The following is a 25322-nucleotide window of genomic DNA, read 5'->3' on the forward strand; positions in this document are numbered from 1 at the left end:
AATGGGAGGGTTGCATCCAGTGTAAAACTATGCTCCAATTAATAGGACATGTAGATCAATAGGGTCCACATGGACCCTAACCTGGCAACAGTGCTGGACAAGGGAAAAGATGATGAGTCAGCTGTTGGTAGGTCTGTAGATGATGATAGTGGTTGATCTGTGACTCACATGTTCTGAAGCAATGTCGAAAGGTATGAGTGGTTGATGTGGTTGAAAGTTGGACCTTGTTGATTTTCCATTGCTTACAGAGCAGCCATGTTTTCTATGTGGTCATGACTCCTTGGATGGTTTCTTCCAGACTAAAGGGAACTTATTCCCCCATTGATGTTAATTTTTTTTTCTGGTGGTTTCTGAGGTTCCTTTAAAGGGCTTTTTATGTCCCCATGGACATTGATGTCCTCCCTTTTAAGTCATGGTATAAAGCATATCAGTAAATGTTGACATTAGAGCTCTTCAAGATTCTTACTGTCCACACATCTCAGCTAGAGTCTTCAGACTGCACTCATCTTTTGGGTATAGACCTTGCAGCTCTACTGATGATTAATGCAACATTATTCATTACCTCAAGCTCTGATCGTGATTCGGAATACGATTTGCCAAACTACATAGACTAACTGCATTCATATGTAGAACAGAACAGCTTTTAGCATGCAAGCCATGATTTTTAAAGCTTTATTTGCTGCTCTTTAGACTGCAGAAAATTTGGGTTTTGTTCCAGGTGTCAAGAGACAAGTAGTGCATTGTGTCGAGCGAACATTTGGAATTGTGGAGGAGCATTACTGTGACCCGTCAACTCGGCCAGACGAGAATCGAGTAAGCTGCAATGCTGGATTATGCCTGCCCATGTGAGTGTACTCATATCCATAGATTGTACATTTGTTCTTTATTTGATCTTCTAACAGTGTCTTGAAATAGAATTGTCCCTCAATCCAAAAGTATTGGCGCCCCTCTTTTTCTTTTTTTTTTTATGGGCGGGGGGTTTCCCTGATTCAAATTTCACCCTCAGTTGAAATTGGACGCAAGTAGCATTTCTTACAAAAATTATTAACAAAGTAATTAAAAAAAAATTCAATGTATTTTTTCTTTTTAAAAACTTGGCTAAATTGTTCATATCTCATCTCATCTCAAGCTGCTTTATCCTGTTCTACAGGGTCGCAGGCAAGCTGGAGCCTATCCCAGCTGACTGCGGGCAAAAGGCAGGGTACACCCCAGACAAGTCGCCAGGTTATCACAGGGCTGACACATAGACACAGACAACCATTCACACTTACAGTCAATTTGGAGTCACCAGTTAACTTAACCTGCATGTCTTTTGTAATGTCATTATTTTATGTAATTTTATTTTCTATTGTTTACTGTTCTGCTTTTACTTCTGTAAAGCACATTGAACTGCCACTGTGTATGAAATGTGCTATATAAATAAACTTGCCTTTGGGGGAAACCGGAGCAAACCTACGCGGACAGCATGCAAACTCTGCACAGAAAGGCCCTTGCCGGCCACGGGGCTTGAACCCAGACCTTCTTGCTGTGAGGCGACAGTGCTAACCACTACACCACCGTGCCACCCTGTTGTTCATATAGTTTACAAAATATCATTTGTTGCATGTTGTCTTCATTTTTGCAGATTTTTCATGAAGGGTGCTAATAATTCTGGAATGTATCATTAAAGTGTACAATATCATAGCATGATACAAACCAAGCACAAAGATGAGCAGATTGAGCTTTATGAGCTCACAAAATTCGGATCATGAGCTCAGAAATTTATCCACTATCGAACTTCTCATGATGCTTAGAAGCAGCAGATGGGTTTTTAAAGCTTCTCAGGGCTCACCAGGATTCGAATTGCTGTAATATTCTACAGATGGTGGACTGGAGAATGGCAGAAGTGCTCAACGAGCTGTGGAGGATCAGGCCTTACTAAGAGAACAGTGGTGTGTATTCGGAGTTTGGGGCTTGAAAAACATGAAGCCCTTCTGCCGTCTGAATGCCATCACTTGCCGAGGCCTGAGTCGATCTCCCACTGCAACACGCACATTTCCTGTCCTGCTGACTGGACTACAGGAAACTGGTCAGAGGTAAGATTTCATCTGGTGTAGGGAATTGTGTGATAGGGTTTCTGGAATTAGATTGAGTTTTTGTTCTACACTAAGTGCTTCTTGATTGGTTCAACAGTAAAGTGTTTGTCCTGTCATTTGGAGATCGATATGATGCCACAGCCATCCTTAGCCAGGAGTCCAAGAGAGTAAAACTGATTGTGCTATCTTGGTGGGAGGGGTGGTATAGATTCTTCCCTGTCAGTCACAATGAAATTAGCCAATCATAAGTGTTTTTGAGTTCATGTATGCAGAAGAGGGTAGATAGCACCTTTCTCGAGTGTGTTACATTGTTCTGTGATGCAGCATAAGCAGCAGTTTGAAAAGGTGCAGTTGGCTGGCTTCACCTGGCACAGATTAGCCATATTAGTGGATGGGAATTGGCCAAGACCAAATTAGGGAAAAGATAGAGAGGGTGGGGAATCAGGTAATGGCAACAAATCAGGCAGTATTTATATACATGTGCATAATCTGATAAAGAGAATGCTCTCAACATAAAAATATATGCTCATTTTGAATTTGATATCAGCAACACATTTCGAAAAAGTTGGGAGGGGGCAACAGAAGACTGAAAAAGTTGTGTAATTAAAAAAAACCCCTAATTTTGTTAATTGGCAACAGGTCAGTGGCATGATTGGGTATAAAAAGAGCATCCCAGAGAGGCGGAGTAAAGATGGGGAGAGGTTCACCGCTCTGTGAAAGACTACATGGGCAAAAAGTGCAACAATTTAAGAATAATGTTCCTCAATGTAAAACTGCAAAGAATTTGGGGGATCACATCATCTATGGTCCATAATATCATTAAAAGATTCAGAGAATCTGGAGAAATCTCTGTATGCTAGAGACAAGGCTGAAAACTGACACTGGATGCCTGTGAGCTTCAGGCCCTCAGGAGACACTGCATAAAAAACAGACACGTGTCTGTAGTGGAAATCACCGTATGGGCTCAGGAACACTTCAGAAAACCATCATCTGTGAAAACAGTTCATTTCTGCATCCACAAATGCAAGTTAAATCCAGAAACAACATCCAGAAACACAGACACTTTCTCTGGGCCCGACCTCTTTTACGATGGACTACGGTGAAGTGGAAAATTGTCCCAAGGTCTGACAAATCAAAAGTAGAAATTCTTTTTAGATTTCATGGACACTACGTCCTCCAGGCTAAAGAGGAGAGGGACCATCCGGCTTGTTATCAGCGCACAGTTAAAAAGCCAGCATCTGTGATGGTATGATGGTGCATTAGTGCACATGACATGGGTAGCTTTTTCATCTGGGAAGGCATCATTAATGTTGAATGATATATATACACATTTCAGAGCAACAGGCTGCTATCCAGACAAAATCTTTTTCAGGGAAGTCCTTCCTTCTTTCAGAAAGACAATGCCAAACGCTTTCTGCACATATTAACACTGTATGGCTCTATAGTAAAAGGGGTACAGTTTACATAGCTACATAGCGTCCCAACGTTTTTGGAATTGTGGTTGTATTTAATACCACCCTCAAATACAGTTAGGCTGAAGCCCAAATGGCTTTATATTCACTATTTATGTTCCCTACACATCGTATAATATAATGTTTTTGTTTGTTTGTTTGTTTGTTTTTATTCTACACTATATGCCCATAGAATAACCTTTGGTACTTAGATATAAAAAAAAGTAATACTCTTAATGAATGATGATTATGGTCACACTGAATATTCTACATCCTTCAGACACACTTCCTACTGTTAGTCTTTATTCCCTAAAACTAGTGTAATGATAAAAATCCTGTGGCACCCAAAAAAGAATGGATTCCATTTAGAGTCTAGTTCCTCTCAGAATTTCTTCCTCATGCTGTGTCAAGGAGCCTTGCTTTCCCCTCTCTGGATTTTTACATCCAGATTTTTGTAAAGCTGATTTTGTGCAGAGGGGAACCTTGAGGGCCTTCTCGCCCTTCAGAGAAGACCCAAACATATCAGCATTTCAAATGTTATATTTAATTTCTTTCATTCTTTAATTTCTTTAAGTCTTTTATACAACCCCGATTCCAAAAAAGTTGGGACAAAGTACAAATTGTAAATAAAAATGGAATGCAATAATTTACAAATCTCAAAAACTGATATTGTATTCACAATAGAACATAGACAACATATCAAATGTCGAAAGTGAGACATTTTGAAATTTCATGCCAAATATTGGCTCATTTGAAATTTCATGACAGCAACACATCTCAAAAAAGTTGGGACAGGGGCAATAAGAGGCTGGAAAAGTTAAAGGTACAAAAAAGGAACAGCTGGAGGACCAAATTGCAACTCATTAGGTCAATTGGCAATAGGTTATTAACATGACTGGGTATAAAAAGAGCATCTTGGAGTGGCAGCGGCTCTCAGAAGTAAAGATGGGAAGAGGATCACCAATCCCCCTAATTCTGCGCCGACAAATAGTGGAGCAATATCAGAAAGGAGTTAGACAGTGTAAAATTGCAAAGAGTTTGAACATATCATCATCTACAGTGCATAATATCATCAAAAGATTCAGAGAATCTGGAAGAATCTCTGTGCGTAAGGGTCAAGGCCAGAAAACCATACTGGGTGCCCGTGATCTTCGGGCCCTTAGACGGCACTGCATCACATACAGGCATGCTTCTGTATTGGAAATCACAAAATGGGCTCAGGAATATTTCCAGAGAACATTATCTGTGAACACAATTCACCGTGCCATCTGCTGTTGCCAGCTAAAACTCTATAGTTCAAAGAAGAAGCCATATCTAAACATGATCCAGAAGCGCAGACGTCTTCTCTGGGCTAAGGCTCATTTAAAATGGACTGTGGCAAAGTGGAAAACTGTTCTGTGGTCAAACAAATCAAAATTTGAAGTTCTTTATGGAAATCAGGGACGCCGTGTCATTCGGACTAAAGAGGAGAAGGACGACCCAAGTTGTTATCAGCGCTCAGTTCAGAAGCCTGCATCTCTGATGGTATGGGGTTGCATTAGTGCGTGTGGCATGGGCAGCTTACACATCTGGAAAGACACCATCAGTGCTGAAAGGTATATCCAGGATCTAGAGCAACATATGCTCCCATCCAGACGACATCTCTTTCAGGGAAGACCTTGCATTTTCCAACATGACAATGCCAAACCACATACTGCATCAATTACAGCATCATGGCTGCGTAGAAGAAGGGTCCGGGTACTGAACTGGCCAGCCTGCAGTCCAGATCTTTCACCCATAGAAAACATTTGGCGCATCATAAAATGGAAGATATGACAAAAAAGACCTAAGACAGTTGAGCAACTAGAATCCTACATTAGACAAGAATGGGTTAACATTCCTATCCCTAAACTTGAGCAACTTGTCTCCTCAGTTCCCAGACGTTTACAGACTGTTGTAAAGAGAAAAGGGGATGTCTCACAGTGGTAAACATGGCCTTGTCCCAACTTTTTTGAGATGTGTTGTTGTCATGAAATTTAAAATCACCTAATTTTTCTCTTTAAATGATACATTTTCCCTGTGATGACCTGGCGACTTGTCCAGGGTGTACCCCGCCTTTCACCCGTAGTCAGCTGGGATAGGCTCCAGCTTGCCTGCGACCCTGTAGAACAGGATAAAGTGGCTAGAGATAATGAGATGAGATGAGGTGATACAAGGGGATGTCTTACAGTGGGAAACATGGCCTTGTCCCAACTTTTTTGAGATGTGTTGTTGTCATGAAATTTAAAATCACCTAATTTTTCTCTTTAAATGATACATTTTCTCAGTTTAAACATTTGATATGTCATCTATGTTCTATTCTGAATAAAATATGGAATTTTGAAACTTCCACATCATTGCATTCCGTTTTTATTTACAATTTGTACTTTGTCCCAACTTTTTTGGAATTGGGGTTGTAATTTCATGATAATTATTCCCTTCTAATTCTAACTTGGCCTCATTTTTATCAGATTTTATAAATCAGATTTTGATTTATAGTGGGAGGAACCAAAAATTTATCACCCTAGGCCTACTCGAAGACCAGCGCTAGCTTACCTGCAACTCGGCACCATCACCGCAGCAGTGAAGTCACCTTCCAGCCAGTGTAGCATTCATCAGTAGTGTTAGCGAATGCTAATAAAGTGGTCAAGCCAGTGCTATCGAGAGCAAGTAGCACAGGCTAACGACCAAGAAACTAAGATTTCTGTCTCCAGGCTCTTCTTCCACACACACTCGCCATAGTATTTTTCACTTATACTTAAGTATTCATTTTCCTGTGCAATTTACTTAGTTACTTTTAAAATCAACATTGACAACTACACACAATGGAGCGACCTGGCAGCCTGCCGCTAATCCCTTACAAAATCCTTTGCCCTGTTGCTGGTTTGGTGTGTCTGGCGAAGTTTTGGCTGAACTGAAGTCCCAGCTGTAATAGTAATGGTTCGCCACTGATTTGTGACTATATCTATTATTAAAAAGAAAAAATGCTATTTACATAAAATTGAACTAATTTTAATAATAAAAGGATGAGCATATGCTAATATAATGAAGTCAAAGTACACATTATTCTTTTTAACGCAGCTTTTAAAGTACTTTTTAATGACCAGGTTGAACTTCTCCAATTCAAATGATGATGAAGTTCATTCAGAGAAGGATTAGTTTGAGAGGAAAAATCTGACTGCATTTTAAGGAATTAGCCCGAAGCACAAACCTTACAAAGCACCCACTGTTGTACTTCAGTTTCCCAACACTCCTTTAGAGTAATGAGTGACATTTAGCTGTATGCTTCACTCCCTGTGGACTTGCTCAAATGAATTTGCTCGGGTCAAAAAGCTATTTTAATAGTTTGAAATGGTATTAGTCCCAAAAGGGCTTGACAAAGTGCAACATACAGGCTGTTATTTCACTGTTCTCGTTGTGTCTGTGATTTGCAGTGCTCTGTGAGCTGCTCGATTGGCGTGCAGACACGTGAGGTGACGTGCAGCTGGAACACAATGGTTGACTGTGATCCTCAAGCCAAGCCTGCTTCTGTTAAGCCATGCAACGTTCAAGACTGCCCTACAAACATGGATAGTGACTGGTCTGGAAGTGGCTCATCAAGCAGAGAAGTTTTCAATGAGATAAACCCGATACTTGAAGACAACCAGTTACCGAAATCAATTAGCCTTCAGCCACGAGAAGGCAATACTCTCAACAGCATAATCGAAAACGACTTCTCATATCACAATCAAATTGAAGCTGACAAATCAGTCAAAAACAATGTTATAGTTGATGATTTTTACTATGATTACAACTTCATAAAGTTTCACGAGGATCTCTCGTATGATTTCGACAATGAAGGAAATGGTGCATCCGATTACTCAGGAATTCATTTGAAGCAGGAACCCAATCCCAGTCTTAGCACAGTTTACAGGGAAGGAGCAAATCCTTCTGCAACTACCTCATTTGCAAGCCATACTATGGTTCCACCAATCACCTCTACTTCTGAGAGTCCTCGTATTAACCAACCAGATGAGAACGTCTCAGAAGATGATTTAGTTCTTTCCGAGGACTATTTCCTACCTGTTGGTACAACCGCCAAGCCATGCTGTCCCATCACCAGATTCTCTCAAAAACAGAAGGTGTTAGATGTCCAAACTCAGGACTTTGACACGATACAAAGCCTGTTACCAACGGATGAGGTACCATCTGAGGGAACACTAACACCAGATGATGCCATATCAAACATTAATACAAGATCTGAGCCTGATAATGATTATTACAAAGAGATTCAGACAGACAATAATGCAACCGAGATGCCTGGAAGTCAAAAAGACAATAAGGGTGTGACTAAAAGTGATGCAGAGGGTGAGAAGTTGCCTGGTCAAGGGGGTACAAACCAACAGGAAGAGGCAACACAGCAAGATCTCCATGCTTATGAGGATACTTATAAGTGGAATATGGCTCAGACTATTTTACCTCTAAGTACAACTGTTGAACCACTGGCTTCCCAATTGGATGTTGACATTGGTACAAAGCTTGAAACATCCATGGAGCCACTTTCAAACCTCGAGAACAGGAGGATTACAACTCCGGCCCCTTGGCCTGCCTGGACAGAGATCAGCTACAATAGGTTCATTGTTCCTTCATTGCCATGGTTCAAAGAATACACATCCTCTCTTCCATCAGTGTATCCATCTCAGGGTCCTAACAGTCAGCCTCAAGCCACCACTGAGCCGGTTATACCCTCCCTGCTCTCAACTGCCTTCTGGACCACCAGCAACTGGAGCTCTGTAAGTACCGTAGTTCTTCCCTTTATACTTGCAGACTTGAAATGCTGACTATCTAAACTTGAAAATGTACTAACTCATAATGAGATAAGGAAACAGTGAACAATTTGTATTATTATAACCCCAATTTTAATCATAATGTACTACAGGCATCTCGAAATAAGGAATAAAACACGACAGGTCTCATCAGACTATATAAGTGTTTCTGATTATTTTCAACATCAGCACATGTCAAAATGTTTATTCTGGAGCAATTTTATATCCAGTATTTAGTGAAGGCATGTCATGCTTTCCATTAATTTATAGTTATGGTTAATGTGGAAATACGCTGCATGCCAAAAAAAAGTCACACACTATTTCTAATATTTGGTTAGACTGCCTTTAGCTTTGATTACAGCATGCATTCGCCATGGCATTGTTTCGATAAACTTATGCAATGTCACAACATTTATTTCAGTCCAGAGTTGTATGAATTTTTCACTCAGATCTTGTGTTGAGGACGAGAGAGTCGAACCACTGCGTAAAGGCTTCTCCAGCACATCCCAGAAATTCTCAGTGGGGTTAAGGTCGGGACTCTGTGGTGGCCAGTTTATGTGTGAAAATGATTCCTCATGCTTCCTGAACCACTCTTTCACAATCTGAGCCCTAATTTTATCCCCATGCCATTATAGAAGAAAAATTCCATTGATGAGATGAGATGATAACCTGGTCATTCAGTACATTCAGGTCGTCAGCTGACTTCATTTTATTACCCCATAACGTTGCTAAGCCTCGACCCGACCAACTGAAGCAACCCCAGATCATAACTCTGCCTCCACTGGCTTGTACAGTGGCCACTATGCATGATGTGTGCATCGCTTCATGTGCTTCCCTTCTTACCCTGACGCCCATCACTCAGGAATAGGGTCAGTCTGGACTCATCAGACCACATGACCTTTTCCATTGCTCCAGACTCCAATCGTTATGCTCCCTAGCAAATTGAAGCCTTTTCTTCTGATTAGTCTCATTTACAAGTGGTTTTCTTAGAGCCACACAGCTGTTTAGTTCCAATCCTGTGAGTTGTCACTGCACTGTGAGTGTGGAAATGCTCTTAATTTTACGATTAAACATAGCCATGAGTTCTACTGTCGATTTTTTTTTTTACGATTCAACTTCATCAAGCATTTAAATGATCTCTGATCGTGGTCAGTCAGGATCTTTTTCCAACCATGTTTTTTCTACAAAGTTGATGGTTCATCACTATCCTTCCAGGTTTTAATAATGCATTGGACAGTTCTTAACCCAATTCCAGTCATTTCAGCAATCTCCTTAGATGTTTTCTTTGCTTGACGCAGGCTGATAATTTGACCCTTCTGAAACACAGTAACATCTTTTCCATGAACATGGGATACGTCTTCCAACATGGTTGCTAGCTCATCTGGCTGACAAGTGATGAGCTTATGCCGTCATGTATTATCTGTCGTCTGTCTGTCATCCGTCGTTGTCCACATTTCACAAAAATCGCTTCTTCTCTCTCAAGTCTCCACCAATTTTTATTCTTTTTGGCATGAAGGTAGGTCTGCCTGGGGTGCATATAGCTTCTACCCAAATTTGCATAATTGCAATTAATATTGAAGATATGGAGTAATTAAGCCCTAACGAGCAGTTTCCACACAAATTGCTTCTTCTCCTTCAATTCTTCACCGATTTTGATTCTTTCTGGTATAAAGGTAGGGGTACCTAGGATGCATATAACTTCTACCCAGATTTGCTCAATTACAATTATTAATGAAGTTATGGACCAATTAAGCCTTAATGAGTAGTTCAGCAAAAAAAAATTACTTCTTCTCGGTCAATTCCTCACCGTTTTGGATTCTTTCTGGCAAATAGGTCGGTATTCCTAGGGTGGATATAGCTTCTATATATAGCTTGTATATAGTGTATATAGGGCGGCACGGTGGTGTAGTGGTTAGCGCTGTCGCCTCACAGCAAGAAGGTCTGGGTTCGAGCTCCGTGGCCGGCGAGGGCCTTTCTGTGCGAAGTTTGCATGTTCTCCCGGTGTCTGCGTGGGTTTCCTCTGGGTGCTCCAGTTTCCCCCACAGTCCAAAGACATGCAGGTTAGGTTAACTGGTGGCTCTAAATTGACCGTAGGTGTGAATGTGAGTGTGAATGGTTGTCTGTGTCTATGTGTCAGCCCTGTGATGACCTGGCGACTTGTCCAGGGTGTACCCCCGCCTTTCACCCGTAGTCAGCTGGGATAGGCTCCAGCTTCCCTGCGACCCTGTAGAACAGAATAAAGCGGCTACAAATAATGAGATGAGATAGTGTATATAGCTTGCAACATTTATTGCACAAGGTGGCCCACTTTAGATCATTCCTTCTGGATTAGACGGGGCCAGAGTGAGCTACACCATCATTGATGGTTTCGTTTAAGAAATGAGAAGCTACTCACTGCATCAACTAGGGTTAAAAGAATTGCTGCCAGCTGAAACACATTAATCAATGCAGTAATTATCCAGTCAAAGGCTCTCATATATTTGCTTATTTAAATCCAAATGGCGACTTTTGCGTCAGCCGGGCAGTGTAAATTACTTCATGTTATGACCTAGCTTCAGTAAACAGTCATTCCCTGACTTTCTGTTGATGTAAATAAGACAAAAAAAATGCAACTTGGTTCTACAATATTATCTATCAATCACCTTACCTCTGTTATAAAGTGTTGCAGATGTGTTTAAGTAACAACATGTTATAATCTGTTTATTAGAGGTGTAGATTATAATATCCGAGTTAATTAGCTATTATGATGGAAAGAATAATATATTAAACCCAGCGCAGTAATATTAACCTGTGATTTGCCTTGCAGCAGGCACTACTGTCAGAGCTACTGTTATGAAACTTAAACACCACCTTCTGACCCATCAGAATCGAGAATTCGGCAAGGCTGTGGTACTTCTTATCAATCATGCAAATACTTGAAGGAAGGCTCTATGGTTTTGCAGTGGGTCATCTCCTTCAGGATCTACCCACAATGCTCTTGTGTTGCAGTGTTCTACCAGCTGTGGGCTTGGTGCCATTTGGAGGTCAGTGCACTGCAGCACGGGGAATGACTCGGACTGTGATATGGCGAAGAGACCATTACCAGCACGACGCTGCCACCTCCGGCCATGTGCTATCTGGAAAGCAGGAGCGTGGAGCAAGGTAAGGTTATCTACAAGCATAGTGAATTTCTGAACCACATCAATGTCTGATAATGCTGTGAAAGTTGTGAACCTGATGTAATAAATAGAGTTAAAAAGCCCAAATATTTCAAAATGTTATTTGTGGCTGTGGTGCAAACATTAGCATATAAATAATTCTGCCTACTTGGGAATTCGTGGCATTTGGAAGGCATCCATTGAAGTTTTAATTGAATGATTGTGTAGAATCATGCCTTCTGAGTCCTGTCAGTATCTTGTGTATGTCATAATCCTTTGTGTCAGCTTGGACAAAAATTTTAGCAGAAAAAACATGAGATAGAGCAGTTTGTAGACAAATAAATTATCTCTAATAGTTTTTTCCTGAAGATTTTATAACCTCCGCCAGCTTTCTTGGAGGAGGTTATGTTTTCACAATCAGGATATGTCTGTGGATCCAGGATTTCTTTTGTCTCTTCCCAACGGAACTCAAAAAGTATTGAATGGATTTTGATGAAATTTGGTAGACAGCTTTAGTATTATCCTAGGTTCAAGTGATTTGATTTTGATGTTGATAATATCTGGCTTGGCAGAGGTATGCACTCAACCGTGTGCCATACTAGTTTCTAATGAAATATGGATTGTGTAGTCATGTTTGTTCTCTATAACAGAGTTTTGGGGTTAGTGGCCATGTGTATGTAAGTATCTTGACAAAACTGTGAGATATGTTTTCTTAGAATCACATCTGTGACCTCACAGGCACATTTGTAGCTGTCAAGTCACTGCCTGCATCTGGACTCAGTATTTACTAACAACGGTTAAGTATCTATTACATAACTGTAACTGTAGTATACGAGTGAGTAAGGGCCCGGTCCCACAACACCGATAACTATAACTCCAACTATGTCTATACCTCTGCCTGAATTTAGTTCCAGTCTGGAGCAGTCACACCACAACTATAATCCCGACTATAATATCGCTTGGTCCTGACACTCAGGTAAATAAACACATGCAACTTAGGAATAGTCATGGAAGTTTTTTCCAAGTAGTAGCACATTATTCCAGGTCATACTGTACAGCTTGGACTTCAAAATCACCCACACACACACTCCGGTGGTTGATAAAATACGGATAGATCACAGATTACAGAAATATAATAAAAAAGGATACAAAATACGGAGTGGTTACGGATTTTAATACAGATGCATCACAGATGCTAATAATTTACAGATCGGTCACAGACGTTTCAGTGTATTACAGACTGGTTACCGATTTCATACAGATGATGCATCACGAATAAAAAATTAAGAAATCTAAAACAATTAAATGTTTGGACTGTTGAAGTTCATAATTTAAATATCTTACCTGCATTTATATGTTTACTTTATTCATTTATCATTGATATTTCATAGAAAATCACATATCCGTGAGTAAAAGATCTGTGCTTTGTATTATATTTTTTATTTTCCGTGAATCCGTATTCCGTGACTTCATGATGCAACAAGGATGTACAAAGATGCCCAGGGAAAACAGCACGTGCTCAGACAATGTCACATGTAAATACCAATTCCCTGTTTGGTCAGATATTTTATCAGGTCAGGTCCAGGCCTGGAAAAATGGCTCCAGAAGCAATCTCACTGAGACGGATAAACCCAGGCCTGGGCTACAGGTATCGTTATCGTTATCGTTAAAGGTTCACAATCTTTCAAGCACTATTGTACTCTGTTGAAAACGTATCTGTACTCTAACCTAGATGTTCAGAGATAACGTATAAAGGCCTGATGAGGGCCTTTCTGTGTGGAGTTTGCATGCTGTCTGCATGGGTTTCCTCTGGGTGCTTCGGTTTCCCCCCAAAGGCATGCAGGTTAGGCTAATTGGTGGGTCTAAATTGACCATAGGTGTGAATATGCTTGGAGAGGAGATGGGCACCACTAAGCAATCCAAGCCCAGAGAAAAGACATGAGAGATGAGTGGCTATGTCAGCATCTCATGCCTCCCTACAACCGCAATGTGGAATGAACGGAATGAACGGAACAGGAATGAACAGAATGGTATTTCTGCAACAGCGGAAATGTTTAAACAATTCCTGATACATTTGTACACTGCTCCAACAACCGGCTTTGCTTTGAATAGCCATCTTCTTTCTACTTTTCCCAGTGGAATTCTTCCTCTTCAGTTATTCAGAGGCTTCAGTTGAATTATGGGGTATCATAGTGTACTAAATTGTGGTACGTTTGCATACTATGGATGTAGATCATCCAGGTACTGTTTGACTACTATTAAATGCCTACTGAGTATTTGAAAATCCCACATACTGCTTTTTGCGTACTAATAGTACAGAATTATGTGTATTCGGACACAGCCATTGACTTACCAGCAAAGTCAGCATGGCACCAAGGCATATTTAGATCATGAGTCACAGTAATCATTACATCTTGTCACATCCTAGTACGTCAGAGTGTTTACATTTGGACTTGATTAAAACACAAAATGATTAGCTTTTTGTGGCTACTGCCTCATAGAGGCGGAGCCATTATGCCATCATGTTGTACGAACATAAGAATGAGTGTACACTGCGCATATGCATAAGCATTACAATCACCAGAACGGTGAATCGTGATCTCGTGATACGAAAAGTTGATCTCACATTATCAAAGGTACACACGAACGAGTGGCAAAGCCACTTTGTCATTGTGTTGTAAGAATGTAAGAATGCATGTAACAATAGCGAAACTTTATAACCAATCAGCACTTATCTTGATCAAGTTCGATTACCTGTTCCACTTCTTGATAAACTTCGGAACTAATCAGAAGTAGAAACGAAATAAGAGAAACCTCGTTATAACTTCATAGTATCGGAAGATAATCGTCAGATAAAAAGAAACGAAATTCACCTCGTGGTTTGCCAAGGCTACTGATTCGATATAAAGTAAGTGGTGTTTATTTTTTAGAAAATTTACCTTTTGATTATCACAGCTTTTGTTTGGTCCTTCTGAAATGTCAAATGAAAGGTTTTGTAAGTTTTGGGGGGGAGTTTTTTAGCGATCCGCTCGGTTTACAATTACAAAAGTCCCATGTGGGAATAAATCAGCTCCTTTGTGAAAACTAAGAGTAAAAGTTAAAAGTATAATTGGTCAAGCTTCTGCTATTGGTTTTAGTTTTTTAATTAAATTTATTTTTATTTTAGAGTCTTTACACTACACTTGTGAAACAAAATGTGCTCATTAGTACTAAATAATGCTTCGAAGACAATTCATGAACAAGTGCTCATCATCATCATCATCTCTAGCCGCTTTATCCTTCTACAGGGTCGCAGGCAAGCTGGAGCCTATCCCAGCTGACTACGGGCGAAAGGCGGGGTACACCCTGGACAAGTCGCCAGGTCATCACAGGGCTGACACATAGACACAGACAACCATTCATACTCACATTCACACCTACGGTCAATTTAGGCCAAGTTTACATTAGACCGTATCTGTCTCGTTTTCTTCGCAGATGCACTGTCCGTTTACATTAAACCGCCTGGAAACGCCGGGAAACGGGAATCCGCCAGGGTCCACGTATTCAATCCAGATCGTGTCAGCTCCGGTGCTGTGTAAACATTGAGAATACGCGGATACGCTGTGCTGAGCTCTAGCTGGCGTCGTCATTGGACAACGTCGCTGTGACATCCACCTTCCTGATTCGCTGGCGTTGGTCATGTGACGCGACTGCTGAAAAACGGCGCGGACTTCCGCCTTGTATCACCTTTCATTAAAGAGTATAAAAGTATGAAAATACTGCAAATACTGATGCAAATACTGCCCATTGTGTAGTTATGATTGTCTTTAGGCTTGCCATCCTTCCACTTGCAAGTGGTAAGTGATATGCGCTGGGATCACACACACAGCGGCTCAGTCCCGAATCACTGCTTGTGCACTTCACTCGCGCGCTCTGTGAGCTGCGCAGGGCCGGAGTGCGCACCCTCCAGAGGGCACTCGCTGTTCAGGGCGGAGTGATTTGGAGCGCAGGATGCCTGCGGAGCCGAGCGTATCCGTGTATTGGTGTTGCTGTGTGCACGCAAATTGTGTATTGGTGTTGCTGTGTGCACACTAATCGTTTTAAAAACGTTAATCTGATGATCCGGTCTAATGTAAACCCCACCTTAGAGTCACCAGTTAACCTAACCTGCATGTCTTTGGACTGTGGGGGAAACCGGAGCACCCGGAGGAAACCCACGCGGACAACATGCAAACTCCGCACAGAAAGGCCCTCGCCGGCCACAGGGCTCGAACCCGGACCTTCTTATTGTGAGGCGACAGCGCTAACCACTACACCACCGTGCCGCCTGAACAAGTGCTTTCTTACTATTTTGAAAATATATCTAGTTCACAGCACTGTATTTTGAACAAAACACAGTAAACAAAATTGGTAACTGAAATACTATAAGCCCTGATGCTGCTCACAGCTTGGTGATGCTTGCAAGAGATGAGGTGAGTATAACGGAGAACATGTATATATACTATATTTACTGTATGGACATGGTATCAGAAAACAATTTTATTTATAAGCAGTAGCCACATGTACCCATAGGGTACCTAGTTTTATAATTATAGTTATAACACCAACGAAACTGACTTCATGTTAAAACTGTTAATGTTAGTCATGCTGTCTGTTGTTGCCCAAATGAGGATGGGTCCCCTTTTGAGTCTGGTTCCTCTCGAGGTTTCTTCCTCATGTCGTCTGAGGGAGTTTTTCCTTGCCACCGTCGCCACAGGCTTGCTCATTGGGGATAGATTAGGGATAAAATTAGCTCGTGTTTAAAGTCATTCAAATTCTGTAAAGCTGCTTTGCGACAATGTCTATTGTTAAAAGCGCTATAAAAATAGACTTGACTTGACTAGTTTTGAGTTCTGTGGTTCTGTGAGTTCTGGTTCTGGCCCTCATCTCTTGTTTGTGTGCTGATTATGGATCCTGTCTTAAGCCTGACTGCTTGTATATTGATCAATGCTACTGATCTTCTTCTTCTTCTTTTGGCTGCTCCCGATTAGGGGTCGCCACAGCGGAATCAGTGCTGCTGATACTGATTGCAATTTCTGGATTGGCCACACAACATCAATGTGTTATTCAGTACTGTAAAGACCTAACTGAGAACAGGACACAGATTTGATTGAATAGAGACTGTGTTGTCCTAGTGCTCGAAGAACTGTGGAGGAGGCCTGAAGGTGCGAGAGATCCAATGTTATAACATGCGGGATCAGAGGCCATTGAGGCCTTTCCACTGCCAGGTTGCGTCTCTGAGACCCGTCACCCACCTGTCCTGCAACATCCAGATGTGTCTGGACTGGTACACTTCCTCATGGGGACAGGTGAGACATATTTCTCACACCTTTTTGAGACACATCTTTTCCCAGCTCCCTTCCACTGCTCACCAAAAGTACGTCTCGGACACTTGAAACTGAGGCAGTTGATGCTTAAAGTAACCCATAAGCCAGGTGCAGGTGGATGTCCATGTTATCCTTTGCCTAAGTTTGTGACAGGGTGATAAATAACATATCTGTGATGATGTTTAATGTGTAATTGCTAGTGTAGGAAAACAATAGAGCAAATTTCCATCCCAAAATTGAAGCTATGTCAGTTTGAGTAGAGGAACTGAAGGTAATGTTGAGACCAAAGTTTGTGCTCAAACCAACATGTATCATGTAACTATTTAACTTCTATTAAACCCATTAAATGATTTTTTTTGTTTACATTTTGAACATTTTTATAATTAGTACAGCAGATTCATGCACACTCTGACCTCACAAGGGAAAAGGATCACTTGTGCTTTGATTGTACGTCATTCGCAGAGCTCAGATCTCAAACATACACCTGTTTCTTCACATCTTTGATGAATAAATGACACAGCCTCCAACTGCTCCATTTGTTCCTCCAGTGTTCAGAGCTGTGTGGTGGAGGAGAGCAGCAGAGGATGGTCACGTGTCCCGAAGAAGGGAGGTGTGATGAGGAACAGAAGCCCAGCTCAATTCAGAAATGCAATACTCAGCCCTGTGCGCAGTGGATCACCGGATCCTGGGGTCAGGTGAGAATCACATCATGACTCTATCAGATAGTCAGTTTATGACCTGCTGGATGTAAAGACACATTAGAGAATGGAATTCATTTCATTCTTGAGTATGTGTTTGGAAATAAACAGAAGGTTTTAGAATTTTGACAATTTTAAAACAAAGAAAGTGTCTTGAAGATTTAATATTCAAGATTCTGCGCTATTTTTTCAGAAGCACAGACAAATTTATTGGCCGAGTATGTTGATACACGGGCGGCACGGTGGTGTAGTGGTTAGCGCTGTCGCCTCACAGCAAGAAGGTCCTGGGTTCGAGCCCCGGGGCCGGCGAGGGCCTTTCTGTGTGGAGTTTGCATGTTCTCCCCGTGTCCGCGTGGGTTTCCTCCGGGTGCTCCGGTTTCCCCCACAGTCCAAAGACATGCAGGTTAGGTTAACTGGTGACTCTAAATTGACCGTAGGTGTGAATGTGAGTGTGAATGGTTGTCTGTGTCTATGTGTCAGCCTTGTGATGGCCTGGCGACTTGTCCAGGGTGTACCCCGCCTTTCGCCCGTAGTCAGCTGGGATAGGCTCCAGCTTGCCTGCGACCCTGTAGAAGGATAAAGCGGCTAGAGATAATGAGATGAGATGAGATGTTGATACACACAAGGAATTTGGTTCCAGCAGTTGGTGTCTCTCTAGCGATACAAAAACAAACAATTTTAAAAAATGTACAACCCCGATTCCAAAAAAGTTGGGACAAAGTACAAATTGTAAATAAAAACGGAATGCAATGATGTGGAACTTTCAAAATTCCATATTTTATTCAGAATAGAACATAGATGACATATCAAATGTTTAAACTGAGAAAATGTATCATTTAAAGAGAAAAATTAGGTGATTTTTAAATTTCATGACAACAACACATCTCAAAAAAGTTGGGACAAGGCCATGTTTCCCACTGTGAGACATCCCCTTTTCTCTTTACAACAGTCTGTAAACGTCTGGGGACTGAGGAGACAAGTTGCTCAAGTTTAGGGACAGAAATGTTAACCCATTCTTGTCTAATGTAGGATTCTACAGTAGTTGCTCAACTGTCTTTATCCTGTCAACAACAGGATAAAGCGGCTAGAGATAATGAGATGAGATTATACATACACACTCTCTTCATATCAGCATTCTCGAAGGCCAACATGAGCTTACCTGCAACTCGGTGCTGTTAGCGCGGCAGTCCAGTTCCCTTCTAGCCAGCGTACCATTCAGCAGCAGCATTAGTGAAGGCCAACACGAGCTTACCTGCGACTTGGTGCTGTTAGCACGGCAGTCCAGTTCCCTTCTAGCTGGCATAGCATTCAACAGCAGTGTTAGCGAAGGCCAACACAAGCTTACCCGCGACTCGGTGCTGTTAGCACGGCAGTTGCCTTCTAGCCGGCGTAGTGCTAGTGCAGGCTAATGCTAGCACAGTCAAGCCAAATATTATCACTATTTTCCCTGTGTAATTTACTTCATTACTTTTTAAATCAACATCGACAACTACACCCAACGGAGCGACCTGGCAGCCAAAATTCTCTCAAAATCTTCCTCTTTTAATGAAATAAACCTCACGGCCATGTTTGTTTACAAACAGTCACTCGCTCACCTGAAAATTTTACATCTCCGACGTGTCTCTTTTCCAGTTTTCCGATGTCTGTTGGTATGTTTTTCTCTTGTAAATATGCGTGAAGAATATACAGTAAAGTTTTGGTAGCCTTTCGGATGTTCAGCGCGTCTTCAGTTTCCAGTTTGTTTATTTAGTGCTTAAATCTAGCACTGGATTAACCCCGTCTTCTTTCTTATCCGGCTGACAAAGAAATGATTGTGCGTATGTGCAGCATAAAAGTTTTATCATTAGATTTTCGCATAAGTTCTGACGTGCAACGTCGTGTTGTCTTGACAACGTGCAATATTATAACAATATTGCACGCTCATTCTCCATTGGGGAGAGTGGCGTAATATATGGAGGATAAGCGATATGATAACAGTATTGCATGTCACCAGTAAACCCGCTAGAAGGGAATAGAATACATGTTTTTATTCCATGAAAAAAGTGGCCCGTATGTATAATAATCCACAATATTAAACATAAACTATAAACAGATCAAAAGTATCAGGTGCTATTCTTTAATAACTATAACATTTCTGTTGTATGAGAGAAATAAAACATGCTCTTATTGGAAAATAATCAACTTTGGAATAGTAACAGTAGCCTTCCTTTTTGGCATTGTTGATTATTTTTCCTTTACCAGCACACCTGTCATGTTTCCTTTCTTGTTGAACTACTTCTACAGTATTTTGTGTGCAGTTAATTTGCTTTCAGCTAAAAATTTGGTAATGCAGTCTTATCAATACAGCTTATCAATACAGCTGAGCCAAGTTGCATGTTTGCAGAGTTAAGTCCAGAAGAAGAAAATAATTTGATTTCACAACAAAATCAGAGCCAGAGTTTACTGAAGAGATGATGATGGAGACAAACCAAGACAATCTCAGTTATAGTACACAAGTAAATCTACTTTATTATGCTCCAGGCAGCTTTGCGAACCTCATCTCATCTCATTATCTCTAGCTGCTTTATCCTGTTCTACAGGGTCGCAGGCAAGCTGGAGCCTATCCCAGCTGACTACGGGCGAAAGACGGGGTACACCCTGGACAAGTCGCCAGGTCATCACAGGGCTAACACATAGACAACCGTTCACACTCACACCTACGGTCAATTTAGAGTCACCAGTTAACCTAACCTGCATGTCTTTGGACTGTGGGGGAAACCGGAGCACCTGGAGGAAACCCACGCGGACACAGGGAGAACATGCAAACTCCGCACAGAAAGGCCGCCCTACTTTGCTAACCTGAAAGAAACAATTTGAAATGGGTCATTTGTTATCAATTGCCTGTTATGTGTGCCCATTACCCTGCATTTGTGTATCTGCAGGGTGAATATGCTTGAAATTCCTAAAAATGCTTGATTTGTAGTGTTGGATTTGAAATGCACTGAATTATGAATGAATGACTGGAAATTGCTTGACTGTTCCATTTGAAAAAAAGGAATAAATTACAGTCTTTCAGAATTTTGGAAGTTCATTGGGATGTGATTAGCAGCTGTTTGATTAGCAGTTAGCACTTGGCATCAGGCAAATCATTGTACCATTGTGATTTAAGTGAGCCATTGTGATGAATTGATGTAAATTATGAAGTGACTACCATCTAGCAATCTTTCAAAGCTTTCAGAATCAGGACCTAATGTTACCCCATGTTTACATTAGACCATATCAGCGGATCATCAGATTAACGTTTTTAAAACGATTAGTGTGCACACAGCAACACCAATACACGATTTGCGTGCACACAGCAACACCAATACACGGATACGCTCGGCTCCGCAGGCATCCTGCGCTCCAAATCACTCCGCCCTGAACAGCGAGTGCCCTCTGGAGGGTGCGCACTCCGGCCTTGCGCAGCTCACAGAGCGCGTGAGTGAAGTGCACAACCAGTTATTCGGGACTGAGCCGCTGTGTGTGTGATCCCAGCGCATATCACTTACCACTTGCAAGTGGAAGGATGGCAAGCCTAAAGACAATCATAACTACACAATGGGCAGTATTTGCATCAGTATTTGCAGTATTTTCATACTTTTATACTCTTTAATGAAAGGTGATACAAGGCGGAAGTCCGCATCGTTTTTCAGCAGTCGCGTCACATGACCAACGCCAGCGAATCAGGAAGGTGGATGTCACAGTGACGTTGTCCAATGACGACGCCAGCTAGAGCTCAGCACAGCGTATCCGCGTATCTCAATGTTTACACAGCACCGGAGCTGACACGATCTGGATTGAATACGTGGACGCTGGCGGATTCCCGTTTCCCGGCGTTTCCAGGCGGTTTAATGTAAACGGACAGTGCATCCATGAAGAAAACGAGACAGATACGGTCTAATGTAAACTTGCCCTTAGTCTCCTTTTTCATCATGTTTTCATATCGGGCAAAGGGGTGCATTCGGCCTCATACTTTTTTGCTTTTCAAAAACAATTACATGGCATAAAGAATGTAACTTTATTAACAGTGGAATAGAGCAAACAAACACATAATTAGAAATTAACTGGCATCAAATACAGTGAGAAAAGTGCAAAAGTTTTCCAACAAGTCAACATTTTTAGCTCACCAGCCATAGGGCGATGAGCTCTTGCCATCACGTGGTGTCCGTTGTCCGTCCGTCCACAATTCACAAAAATTGATACTCCTCCTTGAGTTTTCAATGGGTTTTGATTCTGATTGTTTTGTTTGGAAGATCTAATCAGTCTGCACAAAAGTTACTCCCTGTTTTTTTTTTTTTGTGATTTCTCATTAACAAGTTGCTAATTAGGCCGGTTAACGAACTTTCAGGAAAATCGCTACTCCTCCCTCAGTTATCAATGGTTTTTGGTTCTGATTGTTTTGTTTTGAAGATCAAATTGTTCTAATTGTTCTCATGAAGAACAACTTAGCTAATTATAAATGAGTCTGGTTTCTCATGGTACGGCCGTCTGAGCTACAGCGTCGCTGATGCTATGGTTACAGTAATCTAATATCCCATGCACTGAGAGGCTCCAGTTGAAATTATGGATTCTCTGACATGACTACACCCCTCAGAAAATGGTACTATGCCAGTTACTGAAGAGAATCCATAATTCCTGGAGCCTCTCAGTGCACGGTATATTATATTTATAACACCTGTCAAAAATTCCAAACTAAAAGTGTTAAGCTTGAATCTCGGCATAAACTCACTGGAGGCAGCCATGTTTGTTTGTTGTTTATGTCGGAGCGACCTTCAACCTGTGCATGTCCAATGTACCGTGCTTTCGCCTGCCTCGCTAGGCATGATCATGATCTGTAGATCTACACACACAGAAATGCTCATGGAGCCACAGCTGTGACTCGAGTCGACTGTATAGCTTGAAATTGTGACATCAGTTCATGGTATATCCAGGATATACCATGACTGACTCACACCATATCCTTTTTTTTTTTTTTGACATCACGAGATACATTGCTGAATCAATGGTGGAACTATTTTATATCAGGTGAGCCATCCTTGGCCAATCCCTGCATGGGAATTTTTTGATAAGGGATATAATCAAGCCTATTCCCCACAGGTGTGGGGGAATAAGCCCCCAGCAGAAGAGGCAAACTTTTCATTTCTATTTCGTTTTATTGGGTATACGCATTCCGATTGGCTCCTGAGTAATCTGCAATAATGCCTGAGATCAGAGTCCCTCCCATGTCAGGACCTGGCCTTCCCAGAAAGTGTCCTGTCCAAGTACCGGTACTAACCAGGCCCTTAAGGTGTACTGGCATGTTGTTTCTCTCGCCCTCAGCCTCTCGCCTATTACATGGGGGGGGGGGGGGGGGGGGGGGGATCCTCTGGTAACTGTGAGAGTTTGATTCAGCGTACCTCGCCAGATATAGTAGTTACAGTGGTGCTTGAAAGTTTGTGAACCCTTTAGAAATTTTCTATATTTCTGCATAAATATGACCTAAAACAACATCAGATTTTCACACAAGTCCTAAAAGTAGATAAAGAGAACCCAGTTAAACAAATGAGACAAAAATATTATACTTGGTCATTTATTTATTGAGGAAAATGATCCAATATTACATATCTGTGAGTGGCAAAAGTATGTGAACCTCTAGGATTAGCAGTTAATTTGAAGGTGAAATTAGAGTCAGGTGTTTTCAATTAATGGGATGACAATCAGGTGTGAGTGGGCACCCTGTTTTATTTAAAGAACAGGGATCTATCAAAGTCTGATCTTCACAACACATGTTTGTGGAAGTGTATCATGGCACAAACAAAGGAGATTTCTGATGACCTCAGAAAAAGTGTTCTTGATGCTCATCAGGCTGGAAAAGGTTACAGAACCATTTCTAAAGAGTTTGGACTCCACCAATCCACAGTCAGACAGATTGTGTACAAATGGAGGAAATTCAAGACCATTGTTGCTCTCCTGGGGCGGCACGGTGGTGTAGTGGTTAGCGCTGTCGCCTCACAGCAAGAAGGTCTGGGTTCGAGCCCCGTGGCCGACGAGGGCCTTTCTGTGCGGAGTTTGCATGTTCTCCCCGTGTCCGCGTGGGTTTCCTCCGGGTGCTCCGGTTTCCCCCACAGTCCAAAGACATGCAGGTTAGGTTAACTGGTGACTCCAAATTGACCGTAGGTGTGAGTGTGAATGGTTGTCTGTGTCTATGTGTCAGCCCTGTGATGACCTGGCGACTTGTCCAGGGTGTACCCCGCCTTTCGCCCATAGTCAGCTGGGATGGGCTCCAACTTGCCTGCGACCCTGTAGAACAGGACAAAGCAGCTACAGATAATGAGATGAGATGAGATGTTGCTCTCCCCAGGAGTGGTCGACCAACAAAGATCACTCCAAGAGCAAGGCGTGCAATAGTCGACAAGGTCACAAAGGACCCCAGGGTAACTTCTAAGCAACTGAAGGCCTCTCTCACATTGGCTAATGTTAAAGTGCATATTCTGGACCAATTTTGTTTTTTTTAATATGAAAGAATGTCCCTTTACACACTCATCCAGAAGGGTAATTTTGCACAAGGCCATCTGTCTACAGCAGAAAAAAATAAAATAACAAAACGCGTCTGGAAAAATCCCAAGGGAGTCTGGAGCCAGATTCGTGACGTTACCTGCGGAAGCACCAGCAGGCTGTGAGAGCTTGCACAGTTTCAGTGTACAGCCTGTGTAGACCAAGCACTCCCATTTCTCTCTCATTGTCCGGTCTTTTGGGAAACGATGAGTACTAATCCCATCAAGATTGGTGTTGCTACACCCTCCTATGATGCATCTGTTAACCATTTTAATAATTACATGATAACATTGAAGAAATTTGCAGAAAACCACCAGGTCGTTTTCTCATAAACAAACCAGCGCTGATGTAGGATTCAGAGGGAGGCGTCCCGCACATGACGTCATGAAAATCAATGTTTGCCGGGAAATCCAAATGCCAAGTTTTTTCAGAGGCGGACCAATTCGCCCCAAATGGCTTGATTTCAACTGAATTTTTCTGGTATTGCGCAAGGTAAAAAATTGCACAAAATGCAAAATGTGACAGATATTTGACCAAAGTTTAATATAAAACAGGAGAATTTTATTGATTTTGCTCCTGAATTTACCCGTGATATGCACTTTAATGTTCATGAGTCCACCATCAGGAAAACACTGAACAACAATGGTGTGCATGGCAGGGTTGCAAGGAGAAAGCCACTGCTCTCCAAAAAGAACATTGCTGCTCGTCTGCAGTTTGCTAAAGATCATCTGGACAAGCCAGAAGGCTATTGGAAAAATGTTTAGTGGACAGATGAGACCAAAATAGAACTTTTTGGTTTAAATGAGAAGCGTTATGTTTGGAGAAAGGAAAACACTGCATTTCAGCATAAGAACCTTATCCCATCTGTGAAACATGGTGGTGGTAGTATCATGGTTTGGGCCTGTTTTGCTGCATCTGGGCCAGGATGGCTTTCCATCATTGATGGAACAATGAATTCTGAATTATTCCAGCGAGTTATAAAGGAAAATGTCAGGATATCTGTCCATGAACTGAATCTCAAGAGAAGGTGGGTCATGCAGCAAGACAATGACCCTAAGCACACAAGTCGTTCTACCAAAGAATGGTTAAAGAAGAATAAAGTTAATGTTTTGGAATGGCCAAGTCAAAGTCCTGACCTTAATCCAATGGAAATGTTGTGGAAGGACCTGAAGTGAGCAGTTCATGTGAGGAAACCCACCAACATCCCAGAGTTGAAGCTGTTCTGTACGGAGGAACGG

General features: G+C 41.7%; 1 protein-coding gene across 1 annotated transcript in view; it reads left to right on the forward strand.

The window, feature by feature from the left end:
* Window positions 1–25322, forward strand: part of LOC132899192 (A disintegrin and metalloproteinase with thrombospondin motifs 7) — a 222861-nt gene that overhangs the window by 146247 nt on the left and 51292 nt on the right. The window contains exons 17-22 of the mRNA XM_060940894.1: window positions 719–845; window positions 1862–2075; window positions 6979–8316; window positions 11338–11490; window positions 16640–16813; window positions 17380–17526. Of these exons, the coding sequence (XP_060796877.1) occupies window positions 719–845; window positions 1862–2075; window positions 6979–8316; window positions 11338–11490; window positions 16640–16813; window positions 17380–17526 (2153 nt within the window). The remainder of the gene's footprint in view (window positions 1–718; window positions 846–1861; window positions 2076–6978; window positions 8317–11337; window positions 11491–16639; window positions 16814–17379; window positions 17527–25322) is intronic.

The sequence above is a fragment of the Neoarius graeffei genome, chromosome 15 (assembly GCF_027579695.1).
Source record: "Neoarius graeffei isolate fNeoGra1 chromosome 15, fNeoGra1.pri, whole genome shotgun sequence".
NCBI lineage: Eukaryota > Metazoa > Chordata > Actinopteri > Siluriformes > Ariidae > Neoarius > Neoarius graeffei.